The sequence below is a fragment of the Lagenorhynchus albirostris genome, chromosome 21 (assembly GCF_949774975.1).
Source record: "Lagenorhynchus albirostris chromosome 21, mLagAlb1.1, whole genome shotgun sequence".
NCBI lineage: Eukaryota > Metazoa > Chordata > Mammalia > Artiodactyla > Delphinidae > Lagenorhynchus > Lagenorhynchus albirostris.
This window is the reverse complement of record NC_083115.1, coordinates 11727589-11749677: the sequence shown is the minus strand read 5'-3', so window position 1 is coordinate 11749677 and position 22089 is coordinate 11727589. Positions and strand designations below refer to the sequence as shown.

Genomic DNA, 22089 nt, shown 5'->3' with positions numbered 1-22089 from the left:
GTGCTTTGTGACCACCTAGACGGGTGGGGTAGGGAGGTTGGGAGGGAGATACGAGAGAGAGGGGACATGGGGATATATGTATACATATAGCTGATTCACTTTTTTTTTGAATTTTTGAATTTTATTTATTTCTTTATACAGCAGGTTCTTATTAGTTACCCATTTTATACATATTAGTGTATACATGTCAAGCGCGATCTCCCAATTCATCCCATCACCAACCCCCTACCACCACCACCACTTTCCCCCCTTGGTGTCCACACGTTTGTTCTCTACATCTGTGTCTCTATTTCTGCCCTGCAAACCAGTTCATCTGTAACATTTTTCAAGGTTCCACATATATGAGTTAATATACAATATTTGTTGTTCTCTTTCTGACTTACTTCACTCTGTATGACAGTCTCTAAATCCATCCATATCTCTAAAAATGACCTAATTTCATTCCTTTTTATGGCTGAGTAATATTCCATTGTAGATATGTACCACATCTTCTTTATCCATTCGTCTGTCAATGGGCATTTAGGTTGCTTCCATGACCTGGCTATTGTAAATAGTGTTGCAATGAACATTGGGGTGCATGTGTCTTTTTGAATTATGGTTTTCTCTGGGTATATGCCCAGTAGTGGGATTGCTGGGTCATATGGTAGTTCTATTTTTAGTTTTTTAAGGAACCTCCATACTGTTCTCCATAGTGGCTGTATCAATTTACATTCCTACCGAGAGTGCAGGAGGATTCCCTTTTTGCCACACCCTCTCCAGCATTTGTTTGTACATTTTCTGATGATGTCCGTTCTACCTGATGTGAGGTGATACCTCATTGCACTTTTGATTTGCATTTCTCTAATAATTAGTGATGTTGAGCAGCTTTTCATGTGCTTCTTGGCCATATGTATGTCTTCTTTGGAGAAATGTCTATTTAGGTCTTCTGCCCATTTTTCAATTGGGTTGCTTTTTAAATATTGAGCTGCATGAGCTGTTTATACTTTGGAGATTAATCCTTTGTCCATTGATTCATTTGCAAATATTTTCTCCCATTCCGAGAGTTATCTTTTCATCTTGTTTGTAGTTTCCTTTGCTTTGCAAAAGCTTTTAAGTTTCATTAGGTCCCATTTAGTTTTTATTTCATTACTCTAGGAGGTGGATCAAAAAAGATCTTGCTGTGATTTATGTCAAAGAGTGTTCTTCCTATGTTTTCCTCTAAGTTTTATAGTGTCCAGTCTTACATTTAGGTCTCTAATCCATTTTGACTTTATTATTGTGTACAGTGTTAGAGAGTGTTCTAATTTCATTCTTTTACAGGTAGCTGTCCAGTTTTCCCAGCACCACTTATTGAAGAGACTGTTTTTTCTCCTATATCCTTGCCTCCTTTGTCATAGACTAGTTGACCACAGGTGCTTATCTCTGGGCTTTCTATCCTGTTCCATTGATCTATGTTTCTGGTTTCGTGCCAGTACCATATTGTCTTGATTATGGTAGCTTTGTAGTATAGTCTGAAGTCAGGGAGTCTGATTCCTCCAGGTCTGTTTTTTTCCCTCAAGACTGCTTTGGCTATTCGGGTTCTTTTGTGTCTCCATACAAATTTTAAGATTTTTTGTTCTAGGTCTGTAAAAAAAAAAAAAAAATGCCACTGGTAATTTGATAGGGATTGCATTGAAATCTGTAGATTGCTTTGGGTAGTATAGTCATTTTCACAATGTTGATTCTTCCAATCCAAGAACATGGTATATCTCTCTATCTGTTGGTATCATCTTTAATTTCTTTCATCAGTGTCTTATTGTTTTCTGCATACAAGTCTTTCATCTCCTTAGGTAGGTTTATTCCTTGGTATTTTATTATTTTTGTTGCAGTGGTAAATGGGAGTGTTTCCTTAATTTCTCTTTCAGAGTTTTCATCATTAGTGTTTAGGAATGCAAGAGATTGCTGTGCATTAATTTTGTATCCTGCTGCTTTACCAGATTCATTGATTAGCTCTAGTAGCGTTCTGGTGGCATGTTTAGGATTCTCTATGTATAGTATCATGTCATCTGCAAACAATGACAGTTTTACTTCTTTTCCAAGTTGGATTCCTTTTATTTCTTTTTCTTCTCTGATTGCTGTGGCTAGGACTTCCACAACTATGTCGAATAAGTGGCGAGAGTGGACATCCTTGTCTTATTCCTGGTCTTAGAGGAAATGCTTTCAGTTTTTCACAACTGAGAATGATGTTTGCTGTGGGTTTGTCGTATGTGGCCTTTATTATGTTGAGGTAGGTTACCTCTATGCCCACTTTCTGGAGAGTTTTTATCATAAATGGGTGTTGAATTCTGTCAAAAGCTTTTTCTGCATCTATTGAGATGATCATGTGGCTTTTATTCTTCAATTTGTTAATATGGTGTATCACATTGATTGATTTGCATATATTGAAGAATCCTTGCATCCCTGGGATAAATCCTACTTGATCATAGTGTATGATCCTTTTAATGTGTTGTTGGATTCTGTTTGCTAGTATTCTGCTGAGGATTTTTGCTTCTAAGTTCATCAGTGATATTGGTCTGTAATTTTCTTTTTTTGTAGTATCTTTGTCTGCTTTTGGTATCAGGGTGATGGTGGCCTCAGAGAATGAGTTTGGGAGTGTTCCTTCCTCTGCAATTTTTTGGAAGAGTTTGAGAAGGATGGGTGTTAGCTCTTCTCTAAATGTCTGAAAGAATTCACCTGTGAAGCCATCTGATCCTGGACTTGTTTGTTGGAAGATTTTTAATCACAGTGTCAATTTCATTACTTGTGATTGGTCTGTTGATATTTTGTTTCTTCCTGGTTCAGTCTTGGAAGGTTATACCTTTCTAAGAATTTGTCCATTTCTTCCAGGTTGTCCATTTTATTGGCATAGAGTTGCTTGTAGTAGTCTCTTAGGATGCTTTGTATTTCTGTATGTCTGTTGTAACTTCTCCTTTTTCATTTCTAATTCTATTGAGTCCTCTCCCTCTTTTTCTTGATGAGTCTGGCTAATGGTTTATCAATTTTGTTTATCTTCTCAAAGAACCAGGTTTTAGTTTTATTTATCTTTGCTATTGTTTTCTTTGTTTCTATTTCATTTATTTCTGGTCTGATATTTATGATTTCTTTCCTTCTCCTAACTTTGGGTTTTGTTTGTTCTTCTTTCTCTAGTTCCTTTATGTGTAAGGTTAGAATGTTTGAGATTTTTCTTGTTTCTTGAGGTAGGCTTGTATTGCTATAAACTTCCCTCTTAGAACTGCTTTTGCTGCATCCCATAGGTTTTGGATCGTCATGTTTTCACTGTCATTTGTCTCTAGGTATTTTTTGATTTTCTCTTTGATTTCTTCAATGATCTCTTGGTTATTTACTAATGTATTGTTAAGCCTCCATGTGATTGTGGTTTTTACATTTTTTTCCCTGTAATTCATTTCTAATCTCATAGTGTTGTAGTCAGAAAAGATGCTTGATATGATTTGAATTTTCTTAAATTGACTGAGGCTTGATTTGTGACCCAAGATGTGATCTATCCTGGAGAATGTTCCATGCGAACTTGAGGAGCAAGTATATTCTGTTTTTGGATGGAATGTCGTATAAATATCAATTATATCTATCTGGTCTATTGTGTCATTTAAAGCTTCTCTTTTCTTATTACTTTTCTGTTTGGATGATCTGTCCATTGGTGTAAGTAAGGTGTTAAAGTCCCCCACTATTACTGTGTCACTGTTGATTTCCTCTTTTATAGCTGTTAGCAGTTGCCTTATGTATCGCTCCTACGTTGGGTGCATATATATTTATAATTGTTATATCTTCTTCTTGGATTGATCCCTTGATCATTATGTAGTGTCCTTCCTTGTCTCTTGTAACATTCTTTAAAGTCTATTTTATCTGATATAAGTATTGCTACTCCAGCTTTCTTTTGATTTCCATTTGCATGGAATATCTTTTTCCATTCCCTCACTTTCAGTCTGTATGTGTCCCTAGGTCTGAAGTGGGTCTCATATATGGGTCTTGCTTTTGTATCCATTCAGTGAGCCTGTGTCTTTTGGTTGGAGCATTTAATCCATTCACGTTTAAGGTAATCATCGGTATGTATGTTCCTATTACCATTTTCTTAGTTGTTATGGGTTTGTTTTTGTAGGTCCTTTTCTTCCCTTGTGTTTCTCACTTAGAGAAGTTCCTTTAGCATTTGCTGTAGAGCTGGTTTGGTGGTGCTGAATTCTCTTAGCTTTTGCTTGTCTGTAAAGCTTTCGATTTTGTCGAATCTGAATGAGATCCTTGCCAGGTAGAGTAATCTTGGTTGTAGGTTCTTCCTTTTCATCACTTTAAATATATCATGCCACTCCCTTCTGGCTTGTAGAGTTTCTGCTGAGAACTCAACTGTTAACGTTATAGGAGTTCCCTTGTACATTATTTGTCGTTTCTCCCTTGTTGCTTTCAATAATTTTTGTCTTTAATTTTTGTCAATTTGATTACTATGTGTCCCGGCGTGTTTCTCCTTGGGTTTCTACTGCCTGGGCCTCTCTGTGCTTCCTGGACTTGGGTGGCTATTTCCTTTCCCATGTTAGGGAAGTGTTCGACTATAATCTCTTCAAATATTTTCTCCGGTCCTTTCTCTCTCTCTTCTCCTTCTGGGACCCCTATAATGCGAATGCTGTTGCATTTAATGTTGTCCCAAAGGTCTCTCAGGCTGTCTTCATTTCTTTTCATTCTTTTTTCTTTATCCTATTCCACGTCAGTGAATTCCACCATTCTGCCTTCCAGGTCACTTATCCGTTCTTCTGCTATTGATTCCTTCTCGTGCATTTTTCATTTCGGTTATTGTACTGTTCGTCTTTGTTTGTTCTTTAATTCTTCTAGGTGTTTGTTTGTTTTTTTTTTTTCAGTATGCAGGCCTCTCACTGCTGTGGCCTCTCCCATTCGGAGCACAGGCTTCGGACGCGCAGGCTCAGTGGCCACGAGTCACGGGCCCAGCCGCTCCATGGCATGTGGGATCTTCCCAGACTGGGGCACAAACCCACGTCCCCTGCATCGGCAGGCAGACTCTCAACCATTGTGCCACCAGGAAAGCCCTGTTCTTTAATTGTTCTAGGTCTTTGTTAAACATTTCTTGCAACTTCTTGATCTTTGCCTCCACTCTTTTTCCAAGGTCCTGGATCATCTTCACTATCATTATTCTGAATTCTTTTTCTGGAAGGTTTCCTATCTCCACTTCATTTAGTTGTTTTTCTGGGGGTTTATCTTGTTCCTTCATCTGGTACATAGCCCTCTGCCTTTTTATCTTGTCTATCTTTCTGTGAATGTGGTTTTTGTTCCACAGGATGCAGGATTATAGTTCTTCTTGCTTCTGCTGTCTGCCCTCCTGATTCACTTTGTTATATACAGCAGCAACTAACACAACAATGTAAAGCAATTATACTCCAATAAAGATGTTAAAAAAATAAATAAATAATAAACAAATGAGACCTAATTAAACTTAAAAGATTTTGTACAGCCAAGGAAACCACTGACAAAATGAAAAGACAACATACCAAGTGGGAGAAAATACTTGCAAATAATATGACAGATAAGGGGTTAACATCCAAAATATATAAATGGTTCATACAACTCTATCAACTCAATATCAGAAGAATAAACAACCTGATTAAAAAATGACCAGAAGCTTGAATAGACATTTTTCCAAAGAAGACATACAGGTGGCCAACAGGCACATGAAAAGATGCTCAACATCTCTAATCGTCAGGAAAATACAATAAGACATAACCTCACACCTGTCAGAATGGCTGTCATCAAAAGATGACAAATAACAAATGTTGTTAAGGATGTGGAGAAAAGGGAACCCTTGTACAGTGTTTGTGAGAATGTAACTTGGCACAGCCGCTAAGGAAAACAGTATGGAGGTTCCTCAAAAAACTAAAAATATAACTACCATGTGACCCAACAATTCCACTCCTGGGTATATATCCAAGGAAAATGAAACACTAATTCAAAAAGATATGTGCACCCCGATAGTCACAGCAGCACTATTTACAGTAGCCAAGATATGGAAGCAACCTAAGTGTCCATCAGCAGATAAATAAAGAAGATGTGGTACATATATACAATGGAATACTACTCAGCCATAAAAAGAATGAAATAATGCCATTTGCAACCACATGGGTGGACCTGGAGGGTATTGTGCTAAATGAAGTAAGACAAAGAGAAAGATAAAGACTGTATGATATCACTTATATGTGAAATCTAAAACAATAAAACAAATGAATATAAGAAAACAGAAACAGACCCACAGATATAGCAAGCAAACTAGTGGTTACCAGTGGGGGGAGGGAAGAGGAGAAGGGCAAGTTGGGGGGATGGGATTAAGAGATACAAAAACTACGACATATAAAATAGATAAGCAACAAGGGTATGTAGTGTAGCACAGAAAAAAATTCTATAATAACAAAATTTTTTTAGGGCTTCCCTGGTGGTGCAGTGGTTGAGAGTCTGCCTGCCGATGCAGGGGACACGGGTTCGTGCCCTGGTCCAGGAAGATCCCACATGCCGCGGAGCGGCTGGGCCCGTGAGCCATGGCCGCTGAGCCTGCGCGTCCGGAGCCTGTGCTCCGCAACGGGAGAGGTCACAACAGTGAGAGGCCCGCGTACCACAAAAAAAAAAGAAAAAAAATTTTTTTTAATAGGTAAAGAATTTAATCAGACATTTCTCAAAAGATAATATACATGTATAACTGAATCACTTTGCTGTACACCTGAAACTAACACAACAGGGTAAATCAACTATTCTCCAATATAAAAATAAACATTTTTTTAATAAATAAAAATTTTAAAAATAAAACAACATACAAATGGCCATTAAGCAAAAAGATGCTCATTATTAGAGAAATGTAAATCAAAACTATGATAAGATACCATTTCACACCCAGTATGACAGCTAAAATCAGTGTTGGCAATGATGTGGAGAAATTGGAACCCTCACGCACTGCTGCTAGGAATGTAAAATGATGTAGCCACTTTGCAAAACAGTATGGCAATTGCTCAAAAGTTAGCCATCGGAATTACCATATTATCCAGCAATTCCACTCCTAGGTATGTACTTAAGAGAAATGAAAAATTATTTCCACACAAAAACTTGTACATGAACGTTCATAGTACCATTATTCACAATGGCCAAAAAGTAGAAACAACTCAAATGCCCATCAACTGATGAATGGATGAATAAAATGTTGTATATCCATAATGTAATGTCCTTTTTTAATGTACGCATTTAATGCTCTATTTCCCTTTAAGCACTGCTGTAGCTGCATCCCATGAATTTTGATATCTTGTGCTTTCACTTTCATTTAATTCAACATACTTTTTTACTTCCCTTGTGATTTCCTCCTCAAACCACGAGTTATTTAAGAGTGTTATTTAATTTCCAAATACTTTGGAGCATTTCCAAATATATCTCTGATTTCTAGTCTAATTCCATTATGATCCAAACACATCTTTTATATGCTTTCAATTCTTTTAAATTCATTAAAGTTTTGTGGCCTAGAATACCATCTGTCTTGGTGAATACCCCATGTACAATGGAAAACATGTATCCTGTTTTTGGGTAGTCTTGTTTTACAAATGTCAATGAGGTCAAGTTGGTTGATAGTATTGTTTAAGACTTTCATATCCTTACTAATTTTCCATCTATTTGTTCAATCAATTACTGAGAGAGGAGTGCTGTGAAATTCAATCTTAATTGTGGGTTTGTCTATTTATCCTTTCAGTTATAGCTGTATTTTTAATAAATTTATTTACTTATTTTGGCTGTGCCAGGTCTTAGCTGCAGCACGTGGGATCTTTAGTTGCGGCATGCATGCGGGACCTAGTTCCCCGACCAGGGATCGAACCTGGGTCCCCGCCATTGGGAGTGCGGAGTCTCACCCACTGGACTACCAGGGAAGTCCTGTATCTATTTTTAACTCATGTATTTTAAAGCTCTGTTGTTAAATATACATATATTTAGGACTATTATATAACTTTGGAGAAGTGAACCCTTTATCATTATGTAATATTCCTCTTTATTCTTGGTAATTTTCTCTGTTCTGAAGACTACTTTGCCTGATACTAATACTCTAGCTTTCTTTTGATTAGTGTTTGCATGATTCATCATTTTATATCCTTGTACTTTTTTTTTTTTTTTTTGTGGTACGCGGGCCTCTCACCGTTGTGGCCTCTCCCGTTGCGGAGCACAGGCTCTGGACGCGCAGGCTCAGCGGCCATGGCTCATGGGCCCAGCCGCTCCACGGTATGTGGGATCCTCCTGGACCGGGGCACAAACCCGCGTCCCCCGCATCAGCAGGCAGACTCTCAACCACTGCGCCACCAGGGAAGTCCTATCCTTCTACTTTTAACCCACATTTTTACAAAGTTTCTCATAGACAGCGTATACTATGGTCTTGCATTTGCATCCAATGTGAAAATTTGTCTTAGTATGTTTAGGCAATTTACATCTATCTCAATTAGTATGTTTAGATGATTTTACAGTGAAAAGTATGTTATATGATTTTGTATGTTTAGACAGATGAAAATCTGTCTTAGTATGTTTAGATGATTTACATTTAACATAATTATCACTTAATGTGGTTGGAATAAAATCTATCATCTTGCTCACTGTTTCTATGTTTTGTCTCCTCCCTTTTTCCTTCTGTTCCTGTGTTCATCTGGATTAACTAAATATATTTTTATGATTCCATTTTCTCTCTATTATTGTCTTATTACTTATAGTTTTATTTATGGAGCTATATATAATTGATACATAACACTGTATTAATTTTAGATGTATAACATAATGATTTGATACATGTATATATTGTGAAGAGATTACCACAGTAAGTTCAGTTAACATAAATCGCCTCACATAGTCATAATCCTTTTTCTTGTGATGAGAACCTACTCTCTTAGCAGCTTTCAACTATACAATATAGTACTGTTAACTATACTTTTTCTTTTTAATGGTTTCAGTGGTTGTCCTAGAGTTTACAATACACATCTTTAGCTAACCAGAGCCTAACTTCAAGTAAATTATACCAGATCATATGTAAAGATGCTATAATAGTATATTCCCTCCTCAACTTTGAGCTACTGTCATAAATTTTACTTTTTTTTTTTTTTTTTTTTTGCTGTACGTGGGCCTCTCACTGTTGTGGCCTCTCCCGTTGCGGAGCACAGGCTCCGGACGCGCAGGCTCAGTGGCCATGGCTCACGGGCCCAGCCACTCCGCGGCATGTGGGATCCTCCCGGCCAGGGCACGAACCCGCATCCCCTGCACCGGCAGGCGGACTCTCAACCACTGCACCACCAGGGAAGCCCATAAATGTTACTTTTACATATGCTCTAAACACAAATTCATGTCTAATATTTCTGCATTATAGTCAGCTATCTTTCAGAATGATTAAAAATCTTTAATTAAAAATTTTAATTAGACAAATGAATTTTATATTTACTTTCATTTATTCCATTACAGCACACTTACTTTCTTGTATAGATCCAACTTTCTGTCTAGTATCACATACCCTCTGCGTTAAGAACTTCCTTAAGGGATTTCTGATAATGCAGGTCTGATGACAGTGAATTCTCTCAGTTTCTGTGATACTGAGAGAATATTCCTCTGAGAGAATATTTATCCTTCGTTTTTTAAAGATTACTTTTGCTGGGTACAGAATTCTGTACTGAAAACTTCGTCCCTTTTAGTGCTTTAAAGATGTCACTGCACTGTGTTTTGGTTTGCACAGGGTCAAATGACAAGTCTGCTGTAATTCTTTTTTCCTCTACTTCAATATTTTCTCTTCACCTTCAGTTTTTGGCAGTTTGAAAATGATATGCTTAGGTGCTTTTTCTGTCATTTGTTTCTTTTGGGGGATTATCTTGCCTCATGTTCTCTGAGCTTCCTGGACCTCTGATTTGGTGTTTATCATTAATTTTACAGAATACTTAGCCATTATTTCTTCTCTCCCATTCTCTTTCTCTTCTCCTTCTGAGATTTTAATTAGAAATTCAGACCATTTGATGTCATCTCACAGCTCCTGGAGACTCTGCTGCATTTCTTCGCATTTGTCTCTGCATTTCAGTTTAATTTGTACTGGCCTATCTTGCAGTTTATAGATTCTTTCCTTGGTTATGCCAAGTTGACTAATGAGCTTTCTTGTCTCTGTTACTGTGCTTTTCATTTCTAGAATTTTCATTTGATTTTCTTATAATGTCTCTCTCTCTGATGAAATATCCTACCTGAGCACGCACGCTGTCTGCCTTTTCTACTGTAGGCCTTAACATATCAACCAGTGTTATTTTAAATTCCATGCCTGACAGTTCCAATATCTGTGCCCTAAGAATTTGGTTCTGTAAATTCCCTTGTCTCAAAAGTGCTTTCCTTTTCCTTGCTTCTTTCTATGCCTCATAATTTTTTTGAAAGCAGGATATCCTCTGTAGGACAGCTGAGACTGAGGTAAATAGTTTCTGTGCTGGGAAATGGTCACGCCTTTCCTTCTGCTAGGCCTTCAGCGTGTGGAGGTAGAGGCATTCTATTGTCAGAATGTGAACTTGGTTTGGAATTTGTTGCTGCTATGGTTACCCACAATGCACCACAGGCTCCGAATGCCTCTAGCCATACCTAAGGGTGTTTAGGGTAGAGCCTGCTTTGCCAGAGGGTTTTTCCTCAGTGTCTGCTCAACCTGCTTTTTTAGGTCTTCCCTATGCTGCACCCGGGATGGTCTGTCAGCCTCCATGCTCTTGCGACTCTCATGGAATTCCACTGCTACCTGTTACTCCAAATCTGTCAGCCTGTATGGGGGTGGGTGGGAGTTCTCTGATATTCCGATTAAGCCTCAGCTTTATTTAGACAAGCCCTATGTTCCGAGGTGTCTGGGGATAGCCTTCTCAGTGTTCCTGCCCTGCCCCCTCTGCCAAAGTTCTGGGCCCAGCATATATTCCTCCCTTCCCCCAGGTAGAGGGTTTTTCTTTCTTTTCTTCTCACAGGAGTTGAAGGCTTCTGTCTCATAGGAGACAGGGAGGAAGGAGAAGCCAGATAGGGCTTCATGTCTTTTCGGAAGCGTCTACTGCTCCCCTCCTCCAGACCTGCCCTATAATGCCAGTTCCCCCCACCCTGGCCTCTGCTTTGTAAGCAGCGAGGGCAGTCTGCGGAGAAGAGCCTGTGAGTGGGTGCGAACTCTCATGTGTCTGTGGCCCCCAGGGGTTCTATACTCGCTTGCTAGTCCACACTAAGCGTTTAGCAGGTCATTAAACATTTTAACTGAATTCTTCTGAGCAGTGGTCATGTTCCCTGTGCCAGGTAAACAAGTGTTTCCATGCCACCTTTTTCTTGGAAGTGCCTGCCTTTCCTTCCATTTCAGGTTAGGTGGTTGCCCTGCAACCTCAGCTCTCTGATGGAGTCAAGAAAGCTGCAACTTTGCAGCTGCCCAGGGTTTGTTGTTGCTGCAAGAGTGGGAACAGTGCTCTCTCCAGCTTTCTCTAAGTGAAAGCTACAAGCCCCCAACTATCTACTCCTTAGCCAAGCTTTGAGAACAATGTGACTAACATGGCTAGCTCTGCTCACATCAGGCATATATGAGAGAAAATAGCTTCAGGTCAAACTTCCACGTCAGCAACAAAAACATCTAATCCCAAAAAGGCACACAAATTATCTTAAAATGTACACCGTATCAGGGAATTTACATGTCAGATTTACATAGCTGCTGAAGGAATTATGTCACACACAATAGTTCTGACGTTTTAAATATGACGTTAAATTCTAACTATCAACGTGTAAAAATTGTACTCACTATTTAGAATAAGTAATACATGATGTAACTGTATAACAACTATACTGTGTACTTCTCTCTGTATAACAAAAAGGTAAGGAGAAAAAAATACATGTAATAAAAACACCTTTCATTCAGTGTTAAACTTCACTCAGTTCACTTTTTACCAAACCTCTGTGTTACCAGCATTGCAAAATTTCAGTTCCTGAAGACTGAAACTACTTTCACTTTGTACCTGATGTGTACAGAGCTTATATACCTCAGGCCACTTACGACACAAGGACAGAGGCAATGTGACAGGAATGGTCTGGAAAGCCAGTCTGTGTTACTGTACCACCAAAAAGAATATACAACACTATATATTTTCATAGTACAGTGGAATTGAAAGGACATTAAAACAAAATTTAACTACCTCCTTTTGCTAAAAGAAACATCACTTGAGCTGTATTCGGAGGAAAATACCTGAATAAAAACTCTTCAATGTCTTTGTTTCAATGAAACATTTCTACTTTAATCCATGGCTTTCCTTAGCTCAATGCTGTTGCAGTACTTAAATAATACATCTATTGTGTAAATGTATTACAGCTGCATAAATACTTAAGATGAACACTGGAAGGCAGGGCCTAATTTTAGAAACAGGATCTCACAAGATCCCAAATTTAATTACTTGTTAATGTTTGTAGGGACAGAAAATGCTCAGATTTTCTGACAGAGGTACAAAGAGAAATAAACTGGTGTAAATTTTATAAAAATCACGGCAAGAAAATATAAATTAAAATCAAGATAATCTGTATTTTCTGTGAGGCCGGCAAAGTCAACTGAAAACATCTAGTGAGGGTAAAGAAATGGATACCTTCGCATATAAATTGGTCCCAAAAATTGGTGCAAACTTTAGGATGGGCATTAGGCAGGCTACTGAAATTTTTTTCAAACATGCCTTATCTTTTGACCCACCAATTATACTTTAAGAAAACTACAATAAGGAGATAACCAAGCAAGTGTACATATATTTATGTGCAAGGACTGAGCATTATTTATAATAGCATATAGCAAAAAAATAAAACAAACACTAAGTTTCTCTTTGTGGAGCATAAGAAAAAGTGTTTTAAAGTATGTCCCTATCTGGAATACCACATAGCTATTAAAAAATGACCTAAAACAGTATCAGGGCCCCAGGGGAGTAGCTACTGGGAGGAGTCCTAGATTTTAAGGATAAAGCTGAAATCACTGAAGCTTCCAGGCAGAAAAGAACAAGTTACCAGCAATGGGGGGACAGTCAGATTGTCATCGGACTTCATACAGAAACACCACCTAACAGTATGTCACTGCCACACATCAGCACTCCGACTGAACTGACTCTGCTTCTCTGCTACCTGTCTAACCAACTGCAAAACCACAGATCCACTGAGTTAATAACCAGATAGCGGAATAAAGTAACCAGATGAGTAAGATTAAAACACCTAATATTTTGGTACTATTTTATATTTTTAATGTTACTAATAATAGTTAACCTGCTGATACTACTATTCTTACTATGTGCCAGGCTCCGTTCCAAGCTCTAAGCATTTTTACTTATATTAGCTCATTTAATCCCCATAAGGACCGCTGAAGTACAGATACCACTATTCCTATTTTATAGGTGAGGAATCTAAGACAGAGAGGGGTTAAGTATTACTAGGCAGTATCTTGCCTAAGCTAGTAAGGAGCAGAGCCAAGAGTTAAACCTACAGATCAACTACTCAGACCATCCTCTTGACCACTGCATTTATACTGCCTCTAATGAATAAGATTCTGATTTAAGAAAATAAATACCTCTGAAATAAAACACATACCTAGGTCCAACTACTCTGGGTTCACTTACCTATTTAATTTTTTTAAATTACTACACAATAGACTTTCTCCTTACTTATGCTATATCTCATTTTTGGACATTTGCTTCTATCACAGATAGAATGAAGGGTGAATCTTCAGTGTGACTGAAAGCTTGCCCACTCAACATTTCCTCTCTAGAGCTAAGACTGCCACCTAGTGAGCTAAAACAAATAACTTGATCAGCGTAATTATTTTGAGAAATAAAATACAAAAAAAGACAGACAGGTGGACAGTGAGAAAGACAAATGTTAAGATATGCATCTGTGGGCTTGCCTGGTGGCGCAGTGGTTAGGAATCCGCCTGCCAATGCAGGGGACACGGGTCAAGCCCTGGTCCAGGAAAATCCCACAGGCCGCGGAGCAACTAAGTCCGTGCGCCACAACTACTGAGCCTGCGCTCTAGACCCTGCAAGCCACAACTACTGAGCACGCAAGCCTAGAGCCCGTGCTCTGCAACAAGAGAAGCCACCGCAGTGAGAAGCCTGCACACCACAATGAAGAGTATCCCCCGCTCGCCACAACTAGAGAAAGCCCATGAGCAGCAACAAAGACCCAACACAGCCATAAATAAATAAATAAATTTATATATATATAAAAAGATGTGCATCTGTTTTCAATAGGTTTTCTCTGGAAACACATAATTTAATCATTAACAAAAAACCTCCGTTTTTAAAATTAGTGACTTACGCAATACTGACACTTTCAGCTAAAAGAACAGCATCTTACCCCTGAGGATCCTGTGGGTGGCTGTGAGCCCCAGGGTCTCTACAGCACTGTATGAACACCACAGCGACATGTTGTACCATATGTGTACCCATGTCATTCCACCCTCCGCCTGGGCTCAAGGACAGAAATCTCATTCACTTTGCTATCCCTCATATCACTGAATGTGCTGAATGAAGGAACGCAGGAAAAGAAGCTTGAAGACAACATATCGTAATATTTCTGTTTTATGAACATAAACTGTACCTTTAATATAACTCTCAACCTGGGCAATTCTGCTCCCCAGGGAATTTTTGGTAATGTCTGGACACATTTTTGGGTGTCACACTGTGGGGAAAGGTATGCTAATGGCATCTAAAGCAGCAAGGGATACTGCTAATCATCCCAAAATGCACTGTGACAACCCTATCAAAAAAATTATCCAGCTCCAAATATCAATACTGCCAAGACTGAAAAACCTGCATCCTCCCAACTATCTTTATTAGAAAGTATACAGATTAATGATAAATACCAATTTATAATAAACTGAGCCTAGAACCCAATTCTGTTTTATGTATATAAACAAAGTATTTCTTATACTGGTTTAATACACACTTGATTTTCTAAAAATATAAAGTGTATAATGTATATGAATACAGTATGATTAACCTTTGTAATCACAGAAAAGCTACACCTTTTGTTTTTTAGAACTTTACCAAGAATTCTTTATCACTTAAGGAAAACACCAATTATGGTATATAAGTTGCCAATGAATCACACCTTCATTAGTTCACTTGTAGCTACCACATTCAATGGTAATTCTATATAAAAATGTAAACAGCTATTTCATTTATATTCCATTTATATCTGAGTATGTATAATGTGCTTCAACAATTACAAATATCGAAATAAATTTTAAAAATATAAATCTGCACTTCTCTTTTTATGAATCCAGCATACACCCATACCAAACCCTGAGAAAGCACACAAAAAAAGAAAAAGGCAAAAATCCTTAAATACATTAGTAAAAGGAACGCAGAAATACAGGCGCCAAAGAAGGGTTATTCTAGGACTAAAAGGATGGTTCAATATTGAGAAATCTAGTAACGTATTTCACCAATAGCAGTAAAGATCTTTAAAAGATGCAAAAATAATTTATTGTTTACCTTCCCAATATTTTCCTGATTTATATGGCTGTTTCATTAACATAAAAAATACATATACATATATCCACCGTATCAGGTCTGTAAGGATATTTGCTGCAGCAATGTTAAGTGTTTAAAAATCCATGCATCAGAGACACCTATGAAACAGAATACTAAATAGCCACACAGGGGGACCTCCCCTGTGGTCCAGTGGGTAAGACTCTGCGGTCCCAATGCAGCGTGCCCAGGTTTGATCCCTGATCAGGGAACGAGATTCCCCAGGCATGCCGCAACTAAAGATCCCGCATGCTGCAACTAAGAAGTCCACATGCCACAACAAACATCCCATGTGCCGCAACTAAGACTGGCACAACCCAAATAAATAAATAAATAATAAAATAAATAATATCCTAAAAATAAATAAATAGCCACACAGCATCACTGAATACCTGTAGTATACAGAAAGTAAACTAGAGAAATAAACACTAAACTATTTACAGCACTTATTTCTAGATGTGTGGGATTTTACTAAAAAGCATATATGATTACTTTTATAATCTGCGGTGCAAAAAGTGAAAATCCTCATTTTGTCTTTATAGCCAAGTAATGAGGAGATGGGAGGACTTTAAGCCTTGCGAAAGGCCATATAACATGGCAAATGAAATCAGGTAATACTAAGGAACAGAACTGTAGGTAAAAAATACACAAACAGGGGCTTCCCTGGTGGCGCAGTGGTTGAGAGTCCACCTGCCAATGCAGGGGCCACGGGTTCGTGCCCTGGTCCGGGAAGATCCCACATGCCACGGAGCGGCTGGGCCCGATCCCACATGCCACGGAGCGGCTGGGCCCGTGAGCCATGGCCACTGAGCCTGCGCGTCCAGAGCCTGTGCTCTGCAAGGGAGAGGCCACAGCAGTGAGAGGCCCGCGTACCGCAAAAAAAATAAAAATAAACAGGAAAACACTGACCAAAGTTAAAACAACAGTATCCACAGAAAGCACACACAAGGCACACAAAAATCACAATGGCTTAGTGTAAGGAGTACTATGAGGGTTACTGCTAAATCCAAGTGTACTCCTAAAATTTCTCCAATGAAATACCATCAAGAAATCCTACAGTTTCATGCTACTCTTACAGAGCTACTGCAATCTCTCTCCTATCAAACATTTGCCTCAATTTAAACATCTACTTCCAGAACAGATATGCTACACTATGCTGCCATCTACAGAACAGACTTAATACTAAAAATTCCCACTGAGAAGGTTTACGTTGTTGAAAGTGCCAAGATAAATGAAAGAGAAACTAAAAATAGCAATGTACTATATTGGGAAGTAGAAAAGAGAAATACGTGTTGGAATCAGAGAGATGATAAAGAATAAGTCATTAGACGATGTTTCAAGTTAAAAAAATAACAGTATGAGCACATTATTTAGCAAGATGGGAAAAACCACCAGAAGAATCTAAAATAAAACCAGTTAAGTTACTTGCCAGAAAAAAAAGGGACTGGAACTAGAGAAAGGAAAAGCACATCTGCTGTTTATTGTAAGATCTTCCTTACTATTTGAACATGTGATACTTGTGATAAGTTTTTTTTAATACTGTGAAAATCTTCTTCAAATGGATTAACTATGCTTAAGAATAAAGGAATCAGTTGTTTCTTTGTTTAAACTCAGAAGGACTTAAAAATCAAGTTTTTAAAAGGAAGAAATCAATTTGACAATTATAAAAGTTTACATAACACCAAAATTCCAAGTAAAAGAGACTCAGGCAATACAAACATTGCTCAGCCAAATCTTTCTTAAATGAGCACCTATCATTACAACGTACAGAAGGAGCTGACTACTATCTTGTTTACATACAGGAAGCTTACCTTATTTATTAGAAATGGCATTATAGAAGAGCCGGAATACTTTGCAAATTTCATTTAATTAACAAACATTTATCGAGAACCAACTATATATCAATACAAGGTATTCTGGATGAAGATTTTCCCAAAAATACAATATTCTATTTCCTACAAAAAATCATGGTCATCTAAGTAACCTTAGGTTGACTAAACTACAGCACCACAAGCCTGATTATCTACAGCCAGATAACACATAAGAGAAAACCTTAGGGTTACTGTACAAATTACAAGTCATAATCAAGACAGGTTTGGGCTCTATAGGGACAAGATTTGTAAATGCACTTCTTATACAAAATTACTCATTCAACAGAAACTCTTTCATTTAATGTCATAAAAAAAAGTCAATATGACTACCAGGTTGACACAGCAATAGTTTCACTGTTTGCAGTCTATACTACTATCGTACTATATGTCCCTCTATATTTTTAGAATATTTTGCTGGGAGTTTGTATCACTTTTGAAATTTTATAATTAAAATGACATTCAATCCTTTTCTTGCCTTTTGATAAAACTTCAAAATTAATACAAATTTAGAGTAAAACATAATTGCTTACATGAGAATATCTACTTGTATAGAAAAGAAATTTCTTGTGACTAAACCCTTGTTTAATTACTATTTTACTGGAAAATATTGATGAAATATTTTAAACTAAAATCCAAAATGTAAGTATCACACATTTAGTACAAGACAACATATAGCTTAGCATACAACTCTAAAATTGCCAGAAAGAAAAAATTAATCTCCTTTCTTATCCAATTTCATAATCAAAAAATTCTAAGTTATTTAAGAGAATATCAGTCTCCACAAAAAGTTTATTCTTTTTCCCATTCTGAAACAAGCTTTCATATCAAGATATGAAGTAATATTTGTAAAACAACAGAAATAAATAAACTGCTGTTTGGTACAGCTGAGCTATGAGCATAAGAAATCATGAACTGCTATACTATGACTGTACCTAAAATCTTTCAAATTACACATTTCAAACTGCATTGTGAGAAACAATACATTAGACATAGAAGTTATTAGCGTTGAGATGATAATGCTAAAAAAGCAGTATTATAAAATTTAAGTTATAATTGTATTATAATATTATAAATTCTGTCACCCTAAATTTGTAACATGTCTGCAAATTAAAGAAAGTATCTATACAGAAAGGCTCACCTTCATCCACAGAAAACTGACAGCTCTTATCATTGAAGAAAAGAATTTTCTTCTTATCAGGACGGTTTACAAATAGTATCTGGTCCCCTAAAGCCTTAAAGATAAAGAAAAAATTTTCAGTTAACTCCAAATTACATCACCCAAGACAAAAACATTTTTTTTTTTAAAAAACAACAAAGGACTCCCACTTCCTTTAACCCTCAGTACACCATTAGGGTCCACTAGACCAAATTTTAATTCTTGAGTTTCTTTCTTGAGCAGTTCTATTTTTAAGAATTGATATTTTGAGACTTTTATTCTTAGAGATCATCCAAAGTACATAAAGAAAAAAATTGTTTTAAATAGAAAATTCAATCTATGTTGCAATTACAATTTGGGTCTACTGGATCCTTTCATTAATCTGTGAGAAAAACTGTGGAAACTCATTGTTCTTATTTTTCCTTTACCTTGAAATATTTTCTTATTCATCATTATCCATCTATCATTTCCAATTATGCTTTGAAAAGCTAGAACAGTAAGAAAATGGAAGAATGATTAAATCACCTAAAAATGTGTGTGCAACTATGAGATAAATAGCCATCCTTCAGTTTTCTTCCTGCACTGCCCAAAATACTGCATCATCTTTAAAGAAAATATAAAGACTTGAGTAGTCTTTACTATCTTTTAGCTTTCACTGAGCACAGTTGACAATTAAAAATTTTTCATTTTCTACTACTCTAGCAATGACAAGAAAATTGATATAAGATATTTCATTATTATTAATTAATGAGAACAAGAATGCAGAAAGCCTGATAGCAGTAATCTGGACTATAATGATGATGGTAAAATTCATCACAGAAATAAAGTCTCAATCTATGAGCCTTTAGATAACAATAATCTCAGCCTTAGGCATCAGTGTGTGAACTACATGGACTTAACAGATATATAAAGAACATTCCATCCAAAAGCAATAGAATACACATTATTCTCAAGTACACACTTGACATTCTCCAGGATAGTTAATATGTTAAGCCACAAAATGAGCCTTAACAAATCACATCAAGCACCTTTTCTGACCACAATGGTACGTAAAACTAAAAATCAATTACAAGATGGAAAATTCACAAATATGCAGAGATTAAGCAATATGCAGAAATTAAGCAATATGCTGCTAATCACTGGGTCAAAGAAGAAATTTAAACATACCTTGAAAAAAATGAAAATGGAAATACAACATACCAAAACTTATGAGAGGTTAAAAAAAAAAAGCAATTCTAAGAGAAAGTTCATAGGTATAAATGCCTACATCGAAAAACAAGAACAATATCGGATAACCTAAATTTACACCTCAAAGAACTAGAAAAAGAACAAATGAAGCATGAAGTTAGTAGAAGGAAGGAACTAACAAAGATTAGAGTAGAAATAAAGTTAAATAGAGACTAAAAAGACAACAGAAAAGAGTAATGAAACTATGAGCGGGTTCTTTGAAAAGATAAACAAAATTGACAAACCTTTAGCTCAACTATCCACGAAAAAAGGACAGAAAACTCAATTAAATCAGAAATGAAATGAAAGGTATTACAAATAATACCACAGAATACAAAGAATAAGAGACTACTATGAACGTACACCAACAAAATTGGACAACCTAGATGAAATGGATGAATTTCTAGAAACATATAAGCTATCAAGACTGAATCATGAAGAAATAGGAATTCTGAACAGATCAGTTACTAATAAAGAAATTGAATAAGTAATCAAAAATCTCCCAACAAACAAAAGTCCAGGACCAGATAACTTCACTAGTGAACTCTACTGAACAAAGAAGAATATCAATCCTTCTCAAACTCGTCCAAAAAACTGAAGCAGTTCATCAAACTCATTTTTCGAGGCCAGCATTACCCTGATACCAAAACCAGATAAAGTATGCTACAAGAAAAGAAAATTACAGGCCAATATCCCTAATGAACATAGATGCAAAAAATCCTCAACCAAATAGTCAACACACCAAATTTAACAATACATTGAAAGAATCACACACCACAATCAAGTGGGATTTATTCCAGGCATGCAAGGATGGTTCAATATCTGCAAATCAATCAATGTGATACAGCACATTAACAAAATGAAAGATAAAAATCATATGATCATTTCAGTAAATGCAGAAAAAGCATTTGGCAAAACTCAACATCCACTTATGATAACTCTCCACAATGTGGATACCAAGGTAACATACCTCAACATAATAAAGGTATGAGTCTTGGTGAGGATATGGAGAAAAGGGAACCCTACTGCACTGTTGGTGTGAATGTAAACTGATGTAGGCACCTTGGAAAACAGTATGGAGGTTCCTCAAAAAATTAAAAATAAAACTACCATATGATTCAGCAATACCACTTCTGGGTATTTTTATCCAAAGAAAATGAAAACACTAACTTAAAAAGATATATGCACCACCTTGTTCAGTGCAGCATTATTTACAGTAGCCAAGATATGGAAACAACCTAAGTGCCCAATGATGTATGAATGGATAAGGAAAATGTGTTATATATAAACAATGGAATATTACGCAGCCATAAAAAAGAATGAAATCTTGCCATTTGCGACAACATGGATGGACCTTGAGGGCATTATGCTAAGTCAAGTAGGTCAGACTGAGAAAGACAAATACTGTATGATCTCACTTATATGTGAAATCTTAAATAAATAAATAAATATATATATATATATATATATATGCTCACAGATACAGAGAACAGATTGATGGTCCCAAGAGGCAGTGAGTGGGTCAAGGGGTGGGCAAAATGCAAGAAAGGGGTCAAAAGGTACAAACTTCCAGTTGTAAAATAAGTCATAGAGATGCACTATACATTATGATGACTATAGTTAATAATACTGTATTGCATTTGAAAGTTGCTGAGAGATCTTAAAAGTTCTTATCACAAAATAATTTTTTTGATAACTATGTATGTGACGCATTTAACCAGACTTACTATGATCATTTTTTACAATTAAAAAGAATTTTTAATTTAAAAAACCCTTAGTTCATTCAATACACCATCTTAAAATTAAACCATATCACAAACAGTTATTAAAATTATTCTGGAAGTTAATTTAATTATTAGAAAACCCCCAAAAAACAACTACTGAGAGATGAATAATCTGGAACAGCCACTGGTTTTTCTCATTGTCTATATGGTCAACAAAATGACGTAAAAGTTATCTTCTATCTCCAACAAGAACTGAAGAAAAGGAAACAACACAGAAGGGATTTAACTTAATTAGGCCAAATTTCTCCCTTGAGAAATTACTTAGAACATATCTTCACATATTTAAAATGTGAGGATTTTTAAAAACTTGGGGCTTCGAACAATTTAGAAATAATACTGCTTGCAAATGACAGACTGTGTGCTTTTCATGACCCCTTTTCAGCTCTACTCCTTAAGGAAGAGAGCCATTAAAAACAGGGTAACAGGGACTTCCCTGGTTAAGAATCTACTTGCCAACGCAGGGGACACAGGTTCGATCCCTGGTCCGGGAAGATTCCACATTCTGCGGAGCAACTAAG

The 22089-nt window shown here is 36.7% G+C and overlaps 1 protein-coding gene across 10 annotated transcripts in view; it reads right to left on the bottom strand.

The window, feature by feature from the left end:
- Nucleotides 1-22089, bottom strand: part of GTF2E2 (general transcription factor IIE subunit 2) — a 91773-nt gene that overhangs the window by 29649 nt on the left and 40035 nt on the right. For all 10 annotated transcript variants that reach the window (XM_060136646.1, XM_060136647.1, XM_060136653.1 and 7 more), the window contains one exon: nt 18543-18636. In XM_060136646.1, coding sequence (XP_059992629.1) covers nt 18543-18636 — 94 coding nt within the window. The remainder of the gene's footprint in view (nt 1-18542; nt 18637-22089) is intronic.